The 21983-nt window shown below is 46.7% G+C and overlaps 1 protein-coding gene across 3 annotated transcripts in view; it reads right to left on the bottom strand.

The window, feature by feature from the left end:
• The window catches only part of LOC103179424 (calcium-dependent secretion activator 2), a 104304-nt gene that overhangs the window by 29668 nt on the left and 52653 nt on the right, over nt 1-21983 (bottom strand). For 2 of the 3 annotated variants that reach the window (XM_007894716.2, XM_042335347.1), the window contains exons 10-19: nt 21362-21470; nt 20286-20498; nt 16356-16492; nt 12753-12940; nt 10552-10653; nt 9372-9435; nt 8131-8254; nt 4312-4415; nt 3713-3721; nt 1970-2126 (exon numbers count right to left, since the gene is read on the bottom strand). In XM_007894716.2, the coding sequence (XP_007892907.2) occupies nt 1970-2126; nt 3713-3721; nt 4312-4415; nt 8131-8254; nt 9372-9435; nt 10552-10653; nt 12753-12940; nt 16356-16492; nt 20286-20498; nt 21362-21470 (1207 nt within the window). The remainder of the gene's footprint in view (nt 1-1969; nt 2127-3712; nt 3722-4311; nt 4416-8130; nt 8255-9371; nt 9436-10551; nt 10654-12752; nt 12941-16355; nt 16493-20285; nt 20499-21361; nt 21471-21983) is intronic. The other variant, XM_042335348.1, reaches the window with a different exon arrangement.

Raw genomic sequence — 21983 nt, 5'->3', positions numbered from 1 at the left:
GGACCAGTTTGATTGATGAGAAAGTCCCAGTTTGTCAAAGCTTAATTATAAAACGTGGCTAAACGCTAATTGCCTGCATTAATTCTGTGCATCAGAATAACTGTAATTTTAATTTCACATTACGTTTTAATGCCTCTGTCCATTTTAATTTTGCCTTACCCTAAGGATCACGAAAGTTAACTGCTTCAAATTTCCCCAGAAAGGAGCCATGACGATACATGAACAATAGGATGGGACTGTCCCTTGTATCCAGATATTCAGTGATATTCACCCTTAATGAAGCTTTCCACAGAAAAAAACCTCCCTGAAATTTAACTACCGTCATGTATTGTACAAATATCTCAAATCTAGGTCTCAGCCTGGCTCAACTGGTTGCACTGTTTGAGCCACAAGGTTGTGGATTCATGCCCCACATTGGGGGCTTTGAGCTCACAGTCTCTCATTGATGGTCCAGTGTTGTGCTGGGGGAAGTGCTGCATTGTCAGAGGCACTGTCCTTTGGGTGAGATGTTAAACCAAAGTCCTTTGGATAAGACGTTAAATGGTGCCTGTCCAGGTGGATGTTAACAATCCCATGGCACTACTGGAAGAGAATTTCTCTCTCCTGGTGTCTGGGCCGACAATCATCAAATAAAATCAGTCACTCACTTCATGGTTGTTTGTGGGACCATGCTGTGTACAAATTGTCTGCTGTGTTTGCCTACAAGATACACAGTCACTACACTTTACAGGAAATCCTGTAAAGTTAGATAGCTATTTGTTAGGTCAGGCTATTAAGGGATATGGGGCAATGACGGGTACAGATCAGCAGTGATCTTATAGAATAGTGGAACAGGCTTGAGGGGCTGAATGGCCAATGTTTCTATGCTTCTAAGCACTTTGAGACATCTCAATATTCTGGTAAAGCTCTGTATCAAAGGCCAGGATTATTATTATATTATTTTTACCTCACTCCCAATTTCACAATGTCAACACCCAATAGATAAATAATAAAATCAACAACAGCCTGTATTAACATAGGCACTTCACGTAGGGTAGCGTCTCGGAGCACTTAAGAGTGGTGGAGCCTGACACAGAGCCATGGGGAGGTGACCGTAAGCACGGTCGAAGAGGAAGGTCCTCAGAGGAGGTAGGTTTTAGTAATAATCCTTGCATTTGATATAACGCCTTATCACATCATTGAGATGTCTCAAAACGCTTCAGAGATATATTGTGTAAAGTGGATTGACTGTATATTTTGTGGGTGAAATGTGGCAGGCGATTACTCACAGTAATGTCCTCCATGGATTGAGTGACCAATTTTTTATCATTTAATTTTTTGTTGGAAGCATTATTACGCCCGGAAGGTAATCGGCAATTGACTAATCACCGGGTCTCTACTTACTGCGAGGTAAACAGAGGCGAGTGGAATAAGGACTGGTGTGATGGGGTAAGGAGTTTAGCGCAGCCAGCAAATACCCAGTCACTACACATTACAGTAAATCTATGAAGCATGACTTCCTGACCTGAAAGGAGTGCCATCAAATGCAAAGATTATCATTATTAATGCGAATAATTATTGAGAATAGAATTTGCTGCTCCATCATGTCTGTATCTGTCTCACTTCTCTCCCGTGTTTTTTTCCCTTGTAGATATTTTGCTGATTTCCTTTTTAAATGCAATTATCAGTTCCGAATCAAGAGTTTCATGTCCTAATAACCCTCCACGTGTGTAGAATAATATCTTCTAAGCTCTCCCTGTGTGTCTATTTTTTGGTGATGATGTGGAATTGATGTTCTCCGGACTCACCAACCAGAGAATGAATCTAAATAGTAATTACACAAGACGAACACAATATCATTTATAGAAATTACTTTTTTTTCAAAGCAAATTGACCTCAACTACTTTCTTCTGGGAACTGTTCTAAATTTATAATATTAATAATATGAATAACCCTTGTGTTTGAGGGTGCGTGGGAGAGCAGCACTCACATTCGTTCCTGAAGTAATTGTTGAGAATCTGAAAGAGAGGGAAGCTCTGCCAAGAGTCCAGAGGTTGTCCTTGTAGAGTGCTGTCCATGTCCACAGAGAAGAGAGACCAGAAGATCTCGGCGTGTTCAGTCATAAGATCTGGCCACCAGGAAAAGGCCTAGGAGACAACAGACAGCCAATGCACTTTGATGGGCGATTCATTCTAAAATGTATTAAAACATTGTAGTACATCTAATAATAATAATAATCCTTGCATTTGATATAGCGCCTTATCATGTCTTCGAGACATCTTAAAGTGCTTCACAGAATATACTGTCAAGTGAAATTACTGTACATTTTGTGGGCAAAATATACATTTAGTCTCAATCTATGCCACTGTTAAGCCTTCCGAGACTTATGAAGGGCGCAAATTGTATTTATACAGTAAAACTCACATGAGTCATGTCAGTCGGGATTTTAATTATGGCTTACTTTTGGGACGTCCTCCTGACATGAAAGGCGCTTTACAAATATAATTTTGTTTTGCTGTTACGTGAAGTCCGAGTTGCAGGCAAACTGTATCAGTTGTATAAAATCCGATTCAATCAATAATTTACACTGTGCATGCGTACTTTAATGCAGCCAGTAAATGCACCTGCAGTAACGGGTCGACTACATTTCCTGCGAATCAATTCATCTTGATTTGACGCTGCCTGTGCCCCGGCAAGCATTGGAATTGCATTGAATCATGTAAAATTAAATTCTCCTTCGCATACATTGACGGGTAAAAACGTCATTTACTGCGATTGAATGCAGCCATCAATGCGGGCATAATGGAGGATAGGGAAGCGGTGTTACGAGTTAGAAGATGATTAATACAAGTAGTGCAAAGAAATCTGAGTGGTTTTGATAAGGGAACTGAATGCGACTTGGGTGACTGTATGACATAGACGATTATATGATTTATAAAGATAGGACTTATACATGTTTTACTGTATAGCGCCTTTCACGTCCTAAGTCATCCAGACACCTAAAAGCACTTCACAGGGTTTTGCTGTGATGTGTAGTGACTGCATGTTTTCCAGAACAATGCACTACACCTACTGAGACCTGGAAATAAACACGTTAAAGCACAATTTCAAACATGACATACATCAGACATGTCAAAACACGAAAAGCATCACTCTCTTATTAAAACATGGACATATCGATTAAGACATTAAAACACGCAGCTCATAAAAGCCTCAAAGGCATTTTAAAATGTAATACAGTCGTGGTAAAACATGCTGAAACATATAAAGACTTATATAACAAATCAATTAGTATTAAGGTGAAAAACATGTAAAAAAAAAGCCATATTATAAACATGTTCTAAATTTATAATATTAATAATAATACGAATAACCCTTGTAGTTGAGGGTTTACAAAGAGAATTTCAAGATTTACTATAAAGTGTGTGTGAGTGTCTTTCTATCTGAGTTGTGAAAGGCAATTTCAGGACAGAAAACAAGAGGTTTTTCGTTACCCACAGCTCATCTGCTGTCCTCAATGTCAATAAATGGCATGCAAGCCACACTTACCACAGCAAATGTCTAATCATCACTCACTCACTCACTCACTCACTCACTCACTCACTCACTCACTCACTCACTCACTCACTCACTCACTCACTCACTCACTCAATCAATCAATCAATCAATCAATCAATCAATCAATCAATCAATCAATCAATCAATCACTGATTCATACTAACGGGTCACGTACCTCTCTTCCCTTCACCAATCCGTGTGAGTGGAAGTGTCAGTAGGGCGAAAAGAAACCAAGATTTAAAGCCAAGTTAACAAAAGTGAGCGAGTGGTCTGTCTGCACAGTGAATGCTTGAGACAGAGAACAAACAAGTGGTTTCACAGCGGCAAGGATGTCTTTAGTAATTCTAGCGCAGTGTTTCCATGTACCCAGTAATTCCTGCCCAGTGTAGTGACTGTTCCCAGTAATTCCTGCCCAATGGAGTGGCTGTTCTCAGTAATTCCTGCCCAGTGTAGTGGCTATTCTCAGTAATTCCTGCACAGTATAGTGGCTGTTTCCAGGAATTCCTGCCCAGTGTAACCTCTTCCTGTAGATAAACCTCAGCTAATTCAACTGCGCTGTGGGATTTTTAATGTCCACCTGAACAGGCACAGAAGGAACCTCAGTTTAATGCTTCATACAAAGGACAGCACCTCTGACAATTCAGGTTTCCCCCAGCACTGCATTGGAGCATCAGCCTAAACTGTGAGCTCAAAGGAGTGGGGGGGGCTTTTGCTTGCAGGAAATTGGAGCGAGCCACAAGCTGCAGTGGTTAGAGTAACGGAGAAGAGCCTAACCTCTGAGTGGTGCTCTTCATTCTGCTGAAAAGCCTCGATGCAAAGCTCCGCCAGGCGCATCGTGTCCTCCAGTTTCTTGGCAGGCGTCCCCTGGCTTAACGTCTCTGGTGGTGGCCAAACAAAGGGAGCGTCAGTGCATCAGTGTGCTTCAGGCGATGGCAACACAGGCCGCATGCAAAAAGACACAAAGCCACACGGACACACATCAAACCAGACATCGGGGACACCATTGAATTGGTGTGCGAGGAAGCTACGCTGACATAAACTGGGGAAAAGGTCTGACTTTCTTTGTTTGGTCAACCCGGTGTCTGTGTTAACCCGTGCCCGAATTTGCAGTCCAGACTGAGAGTTTCGTGCTCTGGCCTAACTTGAAGAAATTCCTGTGAAGTTTTTATGGGGGGAGGAGTAGTGAGGGGGGGGGGGGGGGTGCATTTCAGACTTGTTTTCAGGAAAGATTATTGGGAGAGAGTTTTGGGGATGGATATTCCCATTTTCCAGAAATCAGATCCAATGCTCCAGGGCTCCTGAGCTTGGCGCGCTGAGCAGGAAAGTAGAATAATAACATCAACAAACATGGATTTCACTGTAAAGTGTAGTGATTGTGTATTTTGTGGGCAATTTACACACAGCAATGTCCCACAAACAACCATGAAGTGAGTGAGTGATTTTATTCAGGGGATTGTCGCTAGGACACCTGCAAAGAGAAATTCGCTTCTCTTTTTGAACAGTCCCCTGGGGTCTTTAACACAGCAATAATAATCCAGCTTCTTTCACACCAAGAGGACGTCTCAAAGTGCTTCAAAGAATTCAATGTGAAGTGGAGCGACTGTGTATTTTGTAGATGAATGTCCACCTGAATAGGCACTGACGGGGAGCTTGATTTACGTGTTATCCGAAGGATGACATCTCTGACAATGCAGCATTCCCCCACAGAACTGTGTTGGAGCATCAGACTGGGATGTGAGCTCAAATTCCCCCAAATGGGGCTTGAATCCAAAACCCCCTGACTCAGAGGCGAGAGTGCTGGTGACTGAGATGATCTGCAATGTGCGGGTGGGGGTATGGGGGTTAGAAAGAGTACAGAAGTTGTTAGAATGAATCTGAAAGGTGGTAACAATAATAATAATAATCCTTACATTTGATATAGTGCCTTATCAAGTCATTGAGATGTCTCTAAGCGGTTTACATAACATATTGTAAAGTGGACTGACTGTGTATTTTGGGAGAAAAATGTGGCAGTCACTTCCATACAGCAATGTCTCACAAACAGTCCATGGAGTGAGTGACCGATTTGTATTTGGGGATTGTTGGCCAAGACACCTGGAGAGAGAAACTCTCTTCTCTTTTCGAATAGTGCCGCGATATCTTTAACGTCCACCTGAACAGGCAGACAAAGCCTTGTCTCATCCGAATGCCGGAGATTTGTGTCACCTGCCACAGATGTGGGATGGAGATCAGAATTGTGCTCTCTGCCATGAGCTGTGAGAGTGCGGTAAGATCACGAGCCTCTGTGAGCTGGTTGCGATCACATGCAAATCACAGAGGCTGTGAGCGTGCAGCGATAGATGTGCAAGTCAAACAAACAAGCAAACTGACAAACCAACAAACAAGAAGCAGACCCTTAGCGTGGGCGAGCTAGCGTCACACAGCAACAAGCACGAGTACGGTACTTGGGTTGGCTGTGGCTGTGCCGCTCAGCTTCTGTTCGGGTGCACCGCCAGTCTGCCATTTGCTCGGAACGATTGGCCCGGGAGCTGGTCTGGGCCTGGGGGACTGCAGCGCTGTGTGCAGGGTTAGAGCAAAGTGGTCAGGCACACGCTCATACACTTTCTCACAATCATACACGTATTCACACAGTCATACACGGACACATATGTTCACTCAGACGTATACACACATATATATACATACAAGCATACATATTCACACACACAGACACCACACACACACACAAACAGACACCACAAACACACACAGGCATACACACAAACAGGCACACACACATAGGCACACACAAACAGACATACACAGGCACACATACGGACACACATAGATTCACACACCAGGCACACACACGCAGACACACACACACCCAGTCATACACACATTCAGGCACACAGATACGCAAGCACATACATACACACACACATAGTTAGTGAAGAGATGAATGGAAAGGCAAAGTCCTGAAACGTAGGCACAGCAGCTCAGGAGGAAAACGCTCTTTGCCATATTGTATTGAGCCCCCATTAGCTCCAGACCTCGTCACATCTGGATCCCAGACCCAGCAGCCTGTGTCACGTATCACTGACACAGCGCCTTATCATGCCTCTCAGATATCTTAATGCACTTCACAGGAATTCACTGAAATGCAATTTCTGTGTATTTGGTATGCAAACCCAGGAGCCAATTTACATACAACAACGTACTCACTAACAGCCATGAAGTGAGCAACCAATTTTATCTGGTGGATTATAATGTGAATGTGTACCCATTTACCTGGGGACATATACATATTTACCCGGAGACGTGTGCACCTTTACATGACCACATTCTGAGTGTAAGATCGCCATCACTGGCCTGAGCAGCTCTTTATAGTCTCTGAATGAGTACCCCTTCCTGGTAACAAACACACAGCAGAGTGACTGAAGGTCAAGGTCTTGGGAGCACCAGGTATGAGAAACCGCTACTAATGTTTATCCTCCAGAAATGGAGTTACACTAGCATTCTCGTTGCATTTCCTAGCACTACCGTCAATTCTGAAACATCTCAAAGCACTACACAGGGAATCACTATCAAGTGTAGTGACTGTGTGTTTATAAGCTAACATGACCCAGCAATGCCCCACAAACAGTCATGAAGTGAGTGATTTTATCTAGGGGATTGTTGGTCAGGACACCGGGAAGAGAGAAACTCCCTTCTCGTTTCTGATAACACTGCGGGATCTTTAACATCCACCTGAACAGGCAGAGACAGGACCTCGGTTTAACGTCCTAAGGATGGCATCTCTGTCAATGCGGCATTCCCCCCAGCACTGCACTGGAGTGTCAGCCAAGTCCATGAGCTCAAAGTCCCTGACATGGGACTTCAAACCACAACTGTCTGACTCAGAGATGAGAGTGATACAGCATCAGACACGCTGGCAACGATCTGAGTTGCTCTGCTTTAAAACTGCTTTTTTCCCACGGGAGCACCCAAGCGCGTTACAGCCCAGTGGGAGCAGTGCTGATTGTTACTGAGGTGAGTGAGGGAGGCTTTTACAATGCACTTTGGGAGGACAACTCAAAGGATTTATTGTTCTTGAGCAACGCTGATTCGTTGAGAAGCGAGCATCAGGCATTGACCGACCACATTCTTTTTCTTAACTAGCATAAAAAACAGAGTGAGCAAGTGTCTGATACACACAGAAATCCATCACCAGGATCAGCTGCGTATCTGACACCATGCAGAAAACTATCACTGTGATCAGCCAGATGTCTAACACATGTGGAAACGCATCACCGTGATCAGTCGGGTATCTAACACAGGTGGAAACACATCACATGATCAGCCAGGTGTCCAACACACACAGAAATTCATCATGGTGTTTTAGAGTCTCCAAATGACAGTGAGTCGCACATATGTATGATTCCTACACACAGGGATTTTCCTGTATCTGGAAAGGAATGTGCACTCTCTCCCTGGAGGGAGGCACCCTGTTTACACAGTCCCTGAAAATGTGTTAGGCGCAGGTTGGCGAGAACCAAGGTTTGGGGACCCCAGAGTGTGCATTGGGATAACTGCTGGAGTCTAACCAGCTAAACCCACATAACTTGTACTGACCTTCGATCTTGGCATAGTCGGAGAGGTGAGAGTAATTGATGAAAGCAGCTTTCTCCAGGCACTTCCTCACCATGTTCTTCACATCCTCAGGGGGCACAGGTGTGGAGATATCCTTCATGAGAACCTGCCCCCAAAACAAAAGTCAGTCACCTCTAACCTTACCTCTTACACCTCCCTCAACCACACCCACCCTTCGCTGGTTTCTCCGGTTACAAGGTTCGGCTAATCCAAAACTTCACAGTCCACATCCTCCTCCCAACCACACCAAACTCTGCACCTCCATAATAATAATAATAATAATCCTTGCATTTAATATAGCGCTTTTCACGTCGGGAGGACGTCCCAAAGCGCTTCACAGAACACACTGTAAAGTGAATTGACTGTATATTTGTGGGCGAACGCGGCAGCCAATTGCGCACAGCAATGTCCCACAGACAGTCGTAGATTGAAAATGACCAATTTTATTATTGTTTTTGGTGTTTTGGAGGGATTATTATTAGGTGTGTGGAGTAAGGAAACTTGCCCAAGGTTTCGCCCTGACCTGCCTGGAATTGAACTCAGGTCTCTCGCTTGCAAAGCGATTGCTCTAACCACTGAGCTACAGGACTCCAGTCCTCACTGGCTCCACTGGCTCCCTGACTCCCAAGGGATCAACTTCCAGGATCTCACCCTGAATGATAAATCCCTTCATAACCTCACACCTTCCAATCACACACCTCTACCTGCCCTCTCTATGTCCCTTGAACACAGACTTGCTGCATGTCCCCTGACCTCTCCATGCCACCATTGGTGGCTGTGCCTTCAGCGCCACTCTACCCCTAAATCTCTGGAAATCGTTGTATGAAGCCCTCTACTCTACTTGCTCTTTCTTTATCCCACCTGAAAATCTACCTCTGACCACGCCTATGACCCCTCTCTCCTCTCCCTCACTTGGCGCTCGTTCGCACCTCTGTACAATGTTCTGAGATACAGATACGTGTAGGGAATTGTGCAAATGCAAGTTGTTGTTGACATTCATCTACAAATCCCTTCACACCCTGGCACCTCCCTACCTCTCTGACCCCCTTATTCCACCACCTGTCCACTCTGCTCAGCTGGCTTGGGCCTCTTACTTGTCGCTCTCCCCTGCTGCTGCACCATCAGTGACCCTGCTTTCAGCCAGTTTGCCCCAAAACTTTGAAACTCTCCCTCAATCCCTCTGAGACAAATAAGGAACAAAGAGGCCATTTTATCAGACGTACCCTTTCCAGCAGTGAAAGGGTGGCTTTCAATGCCCCTTCTGGTCGTCCAAAGGGAAAGCAGTACCTGGGCAACAAGTTAGGAAGGAGTTAGAGAAGCTTGTGACAGGTGTGGAGCCCACGCTGTTCTCCCCTAGCACTGGCCAGCACACACGCACACCATCGCTCGCAGTGAGGCTCCCATCATAGTCATATCCTTACATTATGTGTTTCCTTGCTGATGCCTCCCATAATGGTCACATCAGGGCACTTCAGTCTTTTCTGTATGTGCACAATGTAAAGTGCAGTCAACGGTTGCTATGGACCATTGTCCAGTATTCCTTTGTGTCTGTCTTGCAGAGAGCTTTTGCAGTGCAAGATTAATCCAATTTTGAAACGCTCAGACATACATTATGCTTGACAATCTTCCCAGTGAGACCATTTGATCTCAAAGTTCAAGGTGATGATAGCAATAAAAATATTCCTTACATTTCATATGGCGCTTTATCACATCATTGAGGCATCTCAAAACGTTTCACAGGATACACTATAAATTTTGTGTTTGATATAATGCCTTATCATATCATTTGAGACATCTCAAAGTGCTTCACAAGATACAGTGTAAATTTTGTGTGTTTCATGGATGAAACGCAGAAGCCAGTTGCGCCCAGCAATGTCCCACAAACAGCCATGAAGTGAGTAACCTATTTTATTTGGGGGAATTGTTGGCTAGGGCTCCAGGATATAGAAACTCCCTTCACTTTTGGAATAGTGCCATGGGATCTTTAACATCCACCTAAAGAGGCAGATGGGACCTCAGTTTTCATCTCTCATTTGAAGAATGGCACATCCAACAATGCATCACACCCCCAGGGCTGCATTGGAGTGTCAGCTTAGTCTATGTAATTCTAAGTCCCGATGTGGAGCTTGAACTTATCACCTTCTGACTCAGAGGCGAGAGTGAAGAGACTCACGTTTGTGCATCTGATCACAGCGCCTTTCACATTGGGAGGACATCTCAAAATGCTTCACGAATTTACTGTAAAGCGCAGTGACTGCGTGTTTTCTTGCTGATCGCAACAGCCCGTTTGTGTGTCCCCACAAGTGGCTGTGAAGTGAATGAGCGATTTGAATCAGATAGGCACAGGTGCCAAGTCCAGAGGTGGGCTACAGTCAAAACACAGGGTGGACACAGCAGAGGTACCTGAAGTGACTGATCTGGTTTTCGAGCAAAAGCAGAAGACGGTCTTTAATGTCATCAAACTTTTCCTTCTCTTCCACCGTGACCGTTCCAATTCCATCAGGCCTGTGAAAAGGACAGAAAGTGACTGTTAAAGTACCCCATGTCTCTTGCCGGCCTCCTCCTTATAGGAAAGTAGTCAGGAACTTAATAACTCAACCACTCAATCTCATTGAAAACTGGCACAACTCTCTGGATCTCTGTTGGGGGTGGGTGGGGGAGTGGGGAGTGGTAAGCCGGATTCCTTGGGGCTCTACTTCCTCCAAGATTTTAACAACATCAGGAGAACATCTTAAAGCTCTTCATAGGATTTACTGTAAAGTATAGCGACCATGTATTTTTTAGGCGAATGTAGCAGCCAATTTCCACATAGCAATGTCCCACAAACAGCCATGAAGTGAGTGAGCGATTTTTTATGGGGGAATGGCGAACAGGACACCGGGAGAGAGAAACTCTCTTCTCTTTTCCAATAGCGCCACAGGATCTTTAACGTCCACCTGAACAGGCACAGATGGGACCTCGGTTTAATGCCTGATCCAAATGATATGGCCTCTGACAATGCAGCGCTCCCCCAACATTGGACTGAAGCATCAGCATTTGTGACCTCAAAGTCTTTGGTGATTATCCAGATAGAACACGGGAAACAACACAACAACTTGGTGGTCATAGGCGTGTTTCAAGAGCTGGGATTTGAGACAAGATTTAAAGGCAGAAAGGGGGAGGTGGGAAGGAGGGGTAGAGGAAGGGAGTGACAGAGGTTAGGGGGTAGAAACTGAAGGGACAGCCACAAATGGGTGGTGGTGGGAAGCGACTGGAAGAAAGTGAGATCGTTGGCATTGGAAGGTCAGAACGGGTTAACCGGTGACAGTGATACAAACACAAGCCTGTGTGTGGTAGCTGGGCCTAGATGGTTTAATAAGAGCAGGGCGAGAGCTGCAGACCTTGGCCGGTGAACAATGATTGACATGGGCGAAGCCACAAAGTGAGTGATTGTATGGGAGCGGGAGGGTTCGAGATAAGCGTTACGTCAAAACAATTTTAAACAAGCGAGCACGAGTGAGCAAACATGGTCTGCTGCTCCCTCACTGGGCAGAGTGTCAGCTCCCGTCACCTCATTGACAGGAAACACAGGTATAGTGTGCACAAGGCTTGTCAAAGGGAATGACAGTCACTGTTGAGCTCTGTCACAGAGAGACACGATGTGTGGCGTGACCAGTGCTGAGGCACAGCTGATGAGAGAACATGGAGGCCAACATGAGGTGACAGGTGAGAAAGGTAAGAGGCAGACAGATGTCAACGCTGACAACCTGTGCCTGAACACGTCTCCATCAGCCTGGCAGAGCCTGTCACCCCTTCCATGCTGTTTGCCTTCAGCTCAGAGACTCGCTGTCATGTCCTATAATCAGACCCAGCTTGTTGCAATGGAAACTGTGAGAACATGAGCCTTTTAAGGAGAATAATCCTCCACACGAAATGGCCGGCCCCATTTTCTTCACAAAATTAAGCAGATCCAATTTGTAGGGCAAAGCTTTTTTTACATATATGAAATAAATAATAATCCTTGCATTTGATATAGTGCTTTATCACATCGGAAGGACTTCTCAAACTGTTTTGCTGTGAAATGGTGTGACCGTGCATTTGAAGGTAAATGTGGCAGACTAATTGCGCATAGCAATGTACCACAGTCATGGAGTGAGTCACCAATTTTATTTGGGGGATTGTTGTCCAGGGACACCAGGGGAGAAAAATTCCCTTCTCTTTTCAAACTGCATCATGGGATCTTTAACATCCACCTGAACAGGTAGACGGGACCTCAGTTTAACATCTCATCCGGAATACCGCATCTCTACAATGCAACCCCCCCCCCACCTCACCCCCCCATCCTTTTCAAGACCTTACTTTTCGGCCCTGCCTTCGGTCATCATCTCATCCACACCACAACCCCATTGCCCTCCATCCCTCTCTGATCCCAACCCGTTGCTCGAGTCCAAATCCTTGACTGTCCAGTGCCTTGGGACGTCCTCCCAACGTGAATGGCCCCAATATAAATGCAATTTGTTATTGTACATAGATACTCATTGCTGTTGTATTAAATGCATGCATTATTCCTAGTTTTTGATCTTTCTCAGTGCGGAGTTTCTGGACTGGTCAGTGCGTGTTGATACCTGTTGCCATGCACGTGCGAGGCGCAGAACGCGAAGCTATAGTGCAGCAGGGTTGGGTCAATCATTGTGCCACGTTCCGCACGGTCGATCAGCTCCTTGAGGTAGCAGAGATGGCGATGGCAGCCTCGCACGCCATAGCGGGAGCAATACTCATCCAGAACGAACACCTGTCCGGGGCTAAACCAACCCTAGGAGCAAGCAGAGAGCATTAAACACATCACCTCTCAGTCCCTCGCCCTCTCACCTCTGAGTTCATTTCCCACGTCAGGGGCTTTGAGCTCACAGTGTAGGCTAACACTGCAATGCGGTGCTGGGGGAGAGCTGCCTTGTCAGAGGTGTCGTTGTGTGTAAATCGGCTGCCATGTTTCACCCACAAACTCCACACCACCCACTCTTAATGTGAAAAGCGGGTGGGGTAGAAAAACAGGTGGAAGTGGGGCGCGCAGAGTGCTTTGAACAACCTCCTTTCTAGTTTCTCAGTCAATTAACACCTCGCTTGCTCAATCGCCTACCCTTAAACTTAAAATCTAAAAGGTTTGCAATTCAGTTTTTTGCACAGAAACGATTGTAGGAATCGGGCTGCTAGTTGGCTGCCCTTGGTGAGCGAGGAGCGAAGGTATTCTGTTGCTCCATTCATTGTCTGCCGAAAGTTGATTGTCTGCTTCTTCAATAAGAGCTGCGCTGGGTCAAAAATTCAATATCCAAGATGGCAAGCCGTCCTCAGCATTGTGCACACACTGCATCGCTTGCTTACCGTGTCCTTGCTATACCATTATACCCAAGACAAGCCATCTTAATTAGCCTGTCTTTAATTCTCCGCACCCACACTCCTTGCCTCTGCAAACTCTAACCTCCACACGCCCATCGTCTCAGTTTTTGTTGTGCTCCACTGGCTCCCAACAGATGCATTTCACACTCCTCATTCTCAACTAAAATCCCTCCATCCCCTAGCACCTCCCTCCCCCACCATCTCTCTTATCTCCTCCTACCCCACCTCCATTCGCTCTCTCCGCTCGGCTAACTCTGAGGATCCCCTGCCCTCTCTGTCCCATTATTAATGGTGTCAGTCATTTATACTGGCTCAGTCTCTCGCACCCTAGTCAGAAGGTTGTGGGTTCAAGCCCCTACGTTGGGGACTTTGAGCTCAGTCCAGGCTGATACACTAGTGCAGTGCTGCATTGTCAAAGGCGCCATCTTTGGATGAGACATTCAACCGCCTGTTCTGGTGGATGTTAAAGAGCCCGCGGCTCTATTGGAAAAGACAAGGGAGTTTCTCTCTCCCGGTATCCGGGCCGACAATCCCCTAGATAAAATCAGTCACTCTCTTCATGGCTGTTTGTGGGACGTTGCTGTGTGCAAATTCGCTGGTGCATTCACCTCTGAAACACAGTAAATCCTATGAAGTGCCTGTGAAATCCTGTAAAATTTGTGTGGAAATGCTCAATCTCATGTAAACTCTTGCCCTCGTTTTTACACCAGGTAAAGGGGACCTTTAAATTATTGGCTTTACTGGGAGAGAGATTGAAGTAAAGGCTGAGATAGAGCGCTTTGTGTGTAAGTGCAGCTTATTGTTGTGGGCGAGACAAAGGCGAGTGATGGCCCATTTAAAAGGCTCTTTGAATCTCTCCGCCTATTGAATCTGCCATGAAAACGCAATGGAAATTGGTTGCCATTCAGCAGAGTCCTGATCCCCGCTTCTCAAATGTTTACCAGGCATGCAAGCTCAATCAACCCATCGTATCTCTGATGCCCGTGTCCTTTTTTATTAATCGCACTGTTCAGCTCTCTCCAACTTATCACTATCCCCCGTGGGGGAATCTGTAGTCCGGTTCCTGAGCCAGGTGGGTCCGCAGAGTACTCTAGGGCACTGATGATGAGAGCCCAGCCTGGCTCATCAGCGGGGGTGTAAGGCACATATGAGGCACATGTTGAGGATCATGTGAGCATGACCGATGTGCACGTGAGGCACACACATGGCACAAGGGGAGGGACACATGTGCAAATCTCCAGCTTCCTTCTGACCTCTAGGCCTCTGTTCAGTGACTGGGAAAGTGAGGAGCGAGAGGTAAACTCAGCCTCTGCACCCAGCACTCCCCTTCCCTCCGGCTTAGAAACGGAGCTTGTTTTGAGAGACAGCACGGCTGTGAATCTCAACAGTGGTAGTGGCGGGGATGGGTGAAGAGACAGAAAAGATTTCCTCCCTTGGGGTTCCATTGATGGAAAGATAAGCAATTTATGAAACGTGACAATTGCTAGCTGCTAACTCACTCATCACCATCTGCCTGCCTGGGGCACTCCTGTACATGGAAGCTAAGCGGCCACACAATGCACATGGCTGGCTGCTGGGACTCCCAGCCCATTCTCCATCTGCTCCCACCTCTCAGTCCGGCCACTTTCCGAGTGGGAAAATCCGAAGGGAAATGCTTCCCCCCACCCCCCGAGCACCGCAGCTACCTGGACCATCCACGTGCGGACATCTTACTCTATGTCTTTCCACCGGCCGAGAAAACCCCTCCCTCCTCACAGGAATTGAATGGCCAATTTTATCAAGGGTTTTGTCAGTCAGGATACCAGGAGAGATAAACTCCCTTCTGTTTCCGAATAGCGCCGCGGGATTTTTAACATCCACCTGAACAAGCACAAAAAGGACCTGAGTGACTGAGAGACATGAGAGAGAAAGACATAGAGAATGGGAGAGAGGAGAGAGAGGGAGAACAACAGAGAGGGATAAAAAGAGAGAGGAACAATTGATAAAGCGAAAGCAGAGAGAAATGTAAGAGTGGGAGAGAGTGGCAGAGAAATAGAAAGAGAGCATTAGAAAAGAAATGTAGTGAGAGATTGGCAGAGAGTGAAAGAGGGCAAGAGGAGCAGAAAGAGAAAAGAGAGTAAGAGCAAGGGAGGAAGAGAGAGAGAGGGGTACAGAGAGAGAGTGTGGCAAAAAGAGACAGACAAAGAGAAAGAGGATGACAGAGACAGACAGACAAACAGACAGACAGACAGACGACAGACAAAGGGACAGAGAGACTGAGAATGGCACAGAGAAAGATGGGCTGGCAGTGAGGTATGACAGTGACCATATAAGCCCCTTGATTTTTAGCTTGCACTACAGTTAGTGTATAATTTGCATTATGTCCAATTTATCTGCATTGTCTGCTTATCCACACTGAGGTTGGTGCCGATTAGTGTGGAGAATATTCTCTTTGCTGTAAACATCCCACAGTACTTAACAACTTGCACACAGCACAACCATGAAGTGAGTAACCAATTTTATCTGGGGGATTGTCAGCCAGGACACCAGGAGAGAGAAACTCCCTTCTCTTTGCCAACAGCGCCACAGAATGATTAACATCCACCTGAACAGGCACAGATGGGACCTTGGTTTAACTGCAATCTGTCCGGATCAGAAGGCTGGCACCTCTGACAATGCAGCACTCCCCCAGCATTGGAAACCATAACCTTCTGGCTCAGAGGAGAGTGTTACTAACTTAGCCAGGCTGAGACAGAAGTATCACAACATTGCCCTCTGTAATGGTTTTCTGGATGAGCATTTGGTCCTCCCAGTACCCATTCCATTCCCCCCACCCCCAGTCTCTGATCACCCACCAGGCAGGAGTAGGAGTCGTTCAGCCGGTGCTCCAAGGTTCGTCTCTGAAGCATTTCAAACAGGGCGGCGTGATCAAAGCGGCTGGGGTCAGCCGCCAGGAACTCATCCATCCCGTGTTTCTGTGTTCGGTCAGCATCTGCCAGACACACAAGCAGCGAGGAATCAGTCACTCACAGCTCAACTCAGTGTCCAGGATGGTGCTTGCTCTCCCACTGGAGCTCTCTACTCTAATCCCATTCCCTACTCTCTCCCCACCATGGCTGTGCTGATGCTCACTCACCCACTGGAGTTCTCTACTCCAATCCCATTCCCCATTTACAGTATATCCCGTGAAGCACATTAAGATCTCCTCCTGATGTGAAAGGCACTGTATCAAATGTAAGGATTATGATTTGCGGAAGTCTTTAGGCCCTGCGGATGCTGGCCTCCTGCTCACGCGCGCTGTCTTCTCTCTTTGCCGAGTCTAGAGAGAGGATTGCAGAAGTCTTTAGCCCCTGCGGGTTGACAAGAAAGCAAGCCCCAGTAATCACATTGATTGGCATCAAACCATTTGTGTCCATTTTGCAAATGTGCTCTTTTCTATCAAGGACCTCAGACAGGAGAAAGGCTTTTCTGTAAAAGGCGGTGGCTCTTTCTAAGAAACCCATTTATTATTGGGTGTATCGTAGCGTAAGTCAATTTTGCGATCACCTCTCAATTGACTTTTTTTTTGCAAACCCCTCGTTTCCATTAATTCTGAACTAGGTCAATTTATGTTCATTACCTAAAATGTGTTCTCGGTAATGTGTTCAGGCAGCGGGAGAGTGAGGGAGGGAGGCGACGAGCACAGGGGAAAGGGGAAAAGAATTTCTTTAAGCATTGTCCAGCGTGATACTCAACAAAAAAATACTCAGGCAAAGGAAGACAAAAGCTTATAGATAAACCCAGCAATGGCTAACTTCACGATAAAACTCAATATTGATCTGCAGCCGTGATGTTAACATATTTAGTCACATTCAGAAATCTAGCCCCAGATCATATTGATCCATGTCAAGTCTAACATCCGACAATAAGGGAGGATTGGATGACACGTTTAATACATTCTGAAAGATCTATACCATCACCTATTTGGAAGGGCTGATAAAATAATCCATCCCGCTCGGCTACGCGGTGTCAAAGACACAGTCAAATCCATGTGACAGATCTCCTCTCAAAGGTGCACTGGGCATGGGAGGACACGGCAAAAGATAAACAGCGATGCTTGATACGATTTCAGGTGCGGAGAACACCAGGGTTTGTGTCGACTTGGTCACTTAGAGAAACAGCGGGCAAGCAACGAAACGACAAGTGGCATTTTTACAGTGCCTTTCACGCCAATAATTCACATTACTACAGCGACTTTCACACCCATAATTTACATTTATACAGTGCCTTTCACACAAATCATTTATATTTATAAAATGCCTTTCACACCAATAGTTTACATTCATACAGTGCCTTTCACACCAATAATTTACATTTAGACAGTGCCTTTCACACAAATAATTATACAGCGCCTTTCACACCAATAATTTATGTTTATACGTTGCCTTTCACACCAATAATTTACATTTAGACAGTGCTTTTCACACCAATAATTATACAGTGCCTTTCACACCAATAATTTATGTTTATGCAGTTCCTTTCACGCCAATAATTTATATTTATACAATGTCTTTCACGTAGGAACACCTCCCGATGTGCCTCATAGAGATGGTATAGGGTACCGAGCAAGATAGAGTTCAAAGACACTTTCAAAGATGTAGGCTGAGGTTGGCAAAGGTTTTTCAGGGACTGGGAATGAGTCACAGGGATTGTGAGGGTTCTGGAGAACATAAATAATTGGTGTGAAAGGTGCAGTGTAAACCAATGTAAGGTCAGTGGAGGGACTGGTCTATGAGGAGCGACTAAGTAAATTGGGCATGTTCACGCTGGACAAAAGAAGATTGAGAGGCGACATGATTGCTGTCTTTAAGATTCTAAAGGGACAAGACAATATAGATCACGACAGGTTGTTTCAACTTGTCCAGAATAGTAAAAGCAGAGGACACGGCCTGCGATTGCAGCGGACTAAATTCAGAACTAATCTACGCAAACACTACTTCAGTGAGCGAATAGTGAACCTGTAAAACAGGCTCCCTTGGGAGATGGTTGAAGCAGGAAATGTTGATTCTTTTAAACACAAATTAGATAGTTTTCTTTTAGTAAATAATATTAGGGATAGAGTACATAGGTAGATTGGGACATATGTGCATGCGACCACCAGGAAGGTGAAAGGCGAACTAGATGGACCTTGGTCTTTCTTCGTCTAGCATTTCTTATGTCAGAAGGAGCAAGGGACATGCAGTAGGTCTGAGTTTGAGGACACGTTGTGCAAGACATATCAGAGATTGGGAGTGGGCGAGGGTGTGGGGGGTTGTGAAAGGGGTGGGAGTATTAGGGGGTATTATTGTTGACCCCCTGGGGGCCAGAGCAGTTGAGCCAGGTGAGGACGGGTTGATTGTTGGGTAGAGGCTGTGTGGGACATGCTAAAACTACATAGCTTACCATTGATATTGCTGTCCTGCAAGCTTTCTCGCTGCTTGTCCAGCCAGGACCACCCTACCTGTTAGGGCTGGCTTGCAGGGTTAACAGGAACTGCGTGGGATGACTCCCTGCCTCCAGTGACTGGTCTGCCCTTCCAGGTCCTGCCAATGAGCCAGACTGCCTGTGCTGTCATCAGCAGTGCCCTGGAATACTGCGGACCCACCTGGCTCAGGAATGGGATTACCGAGACCGCCACAGAGGACTGGCTCGATTCCGACATTCATTGACGAGCATGTCACCTTGGATCCAGTTCAGCTCCAAGGAGACCCCGTTAACCCCCCTCCCTCCCCCCACAAGGAGGATGGAGAGGTAGTGCAAGGCATCAGTGATTAGTAGGTGAGTGTTCGAATCTTGAAATAAGCGGCATAGACTTTGGCATTGGCAAGGCAACACAAGTGAGAAATGGCAGCTGTCACTCAGAAACACCCTATGGTGTCACTGACTTACCCTGGGCTCCTGCTGCACATTAGCAAATTAAGGAGGACAAAGCAATATTGAAGTAAAGTAATTGTGCCACGTGCAAGGCTGCGGCAATCGGTTGTGGCAGACTCGGATATTAAAGGCCAACGGAAACCGTGGCTGGCAGGAGTTTCAGTGTTATACTGAAAACTGAGGAATGGCAGAGACTTGTCATTACACAGAGCAAGGTCAGAATGTGGGAACCTTGCCATAATCCAATGCTGAGGCCATAAATTCAATGACATCCTAACAACTCTTGCATTTGATATTTTTGTAGCTGTGTGGATGTGTGTATTGTGCATTTGTAACTGTATTTTATGGGTGTAGGTGGCCACCAATTTGCACACAGCAACGTCCCACAAACACTCACGGAGTGAGAGATCGTTTTTATTGGGGGCGGTGGTGGGTGGGTAGCATTGTCGGCCAGGATACCAGGAAACTCCCCTCTACACAATCTCTTCGACCTCCACCACTCAGTGCTTCAGCTCAACTGGCACCGGTCTCCTACTTGTCCCTTGCACTTCCGCTCCACCATTGGAGGTCACGCTTTCAGCCACTACGCCCCGAAATTGTGGACCACTCCCCCTCAATCCCTCCTCCTTGACCCTCTCTCCCCTTCATCAAGTCCCGCCTGAAAAATGTTGTTTTCGACCATGCGTACGGTCACCTCCCCTTCACCACCCCTGGCCTCGGAGTCAGGCTCCATCACTGTTAAGCGCTCTGAGACACTACCCAACTTTTTCTAGGCTCATCAACCATTTAGGACAGGACAACTCACTGAGCCCGTCTTCATCAAGTATTCAGATGACCAAGCTGAAAGCATAAATAATTTAGCGACACTTGCCAACCAACTGAGGTTTACTCACAGAACTGAGCAATAGGGACGTCAGGGTGCTGAGCACTGCTCCCCTTCCCATTGAGCTTCTGCACCTGGGATGGTGGGATGGGCTTATACGACTGGCCAGTCGCTCTGTACATAGCTTGGACCCACAGCACCCGATCCTGCTCGTCGTCGCTTGCAAACACCACTGTGTCTCCCTCTTTCACCGCGTTGAAGAAAGCTCGGCCCCCATCCAGACCTGCAAGCCAAACATATCACAAGACCCTGGGTCAGATCCTCTCCTCCACTGCCTCCCCATCTCCCAGTGCGTCAGCTTGACACAATCATCTGATGCAACCCCTTTCACATCAGGAGGTCGTTTCAAAACGCTTCACAGGATTTACTGTAAAGTGTAATAACTGTGGATTTTGTGGGTGAACTCGCCAGCCAATTTGTGCAGAGCAAAGTCTCACTAATTGCCGGGAAGCGAGTGACCGATTTAACAGGCACAGATGAGATCTCAGTTTTCCGACTTATCCGAAGGGCGGCACCTCTGACAATGCAGCGCTCCCCCAGCACTGCACTGGAGCGTCAGCCTGGACTGAGCTCAAAGCCCCTGATGAGGATCTCAGAGTCACGCGGAGAGGCAGAGGGTCAGAGGGCAGAGGATCAAAGGGGATAGGGAAAGAGAAGGGGATTGGGGCTAATCTTCACTAGCGGAGCAAACATTCAACACTGAGATGGTGGAATGGGTGGAAATTAGGCTTGTGCCATTGGCTCTGTCTCTGTGATTCCATGCACTCTGAGTTTGGATGTCAGGGGAGTTTGTTAACAAGAGGACAGAGACGCAGACCCGTGCTTTGAGCGTCGCAAAGCACTGAGGAGTCAATCCCAGTTCCATCGAGCGCAGACAGCAAACATGACAATCTGCTGAACACCAGCCTTCCCTTCAGCACAGAAGCTGCCGCTTGGCACGTCTCTCTCTCTCTCTCTCTCTCGTGCCAGGAAACAGGTTTGGTGTAAACAACGGCTGTTTTCCCCCCTCCCCCCTTTCAACCCCCTCCACCCCTCAGGGCCAGGGAATAAGCTGATTTCAGCAGCAGCATCTCTCGTAGGGAGTACCTGGCTGTGTCTCTGTGTAATCCACTGTGTACCCTTCCAGCTGCATAAGCTCCTGAGGCTCCGACTTTTTGTCTCTGTAGCTGCACATGGCAAACGTGTACTGGCTGACCTGCAAAACAACAGCACTGCATCTTAGCCATGGCCGCCTCACCACAAAACTACAACAACAACTTGTATTTACACAGCACTCTTCACAAGGGGCAGCATCTCGGAGGGTTTAATGGAGCAGATTATCCAGAACTCCGTGGCTCTTGTCCTCTCCAGAACTAAGATCCGTGAGCCAATTAACTCCATCCCGCCCGACTTCACTGGATCCCCATTCCCCAGAGGATTGAGTTGAAGACTCTCTCCTCACCTTCCTCCTCTCTAACTCTGCAACCCACAAAACATTTACCAACTTCCGTTCGGCGGGCACTGGCCTAGTCCATATCCCCCACCATTGTTGATCAGGCCTTCAACCTTTCTGTCCCCCCCTCTAGAACTCCATCTGTAGTCCCTCCACCTTTCCCCCTCGCTTGCCTCCTTCAAGACTGGTCTAAAAGACCTTTCTCTTTGACCATGCCTTCGGTCTTTCTCCCACCTCCACCCACCTTACCCTCCACCCCTCTTGATTCCAACCCCC

This window comes from Callorhinchus milii, unplaced genomic scaffold (assembly GCF_018977255.1).
Source record: "Callorhinchus milii isolate IMCB2004 unplaced genomic scaffold, IMCB_Cmil_1.0 Scaffold5, whole genome shotgun sequence".
In the NCBI taxonomy this organism is placed as follows: Eukaryota; Metazoa; Chordata; class Chondrichthyes; order Chimaeriformes; family Callorhinchidae; genus Callorhinchus; species Callorhinchus milii.
The sequence above is the reverse complement of the archived record's forward strand: the minus strand, read 5'-3'. Positions and strand labels throughout refer to the sequence as shown.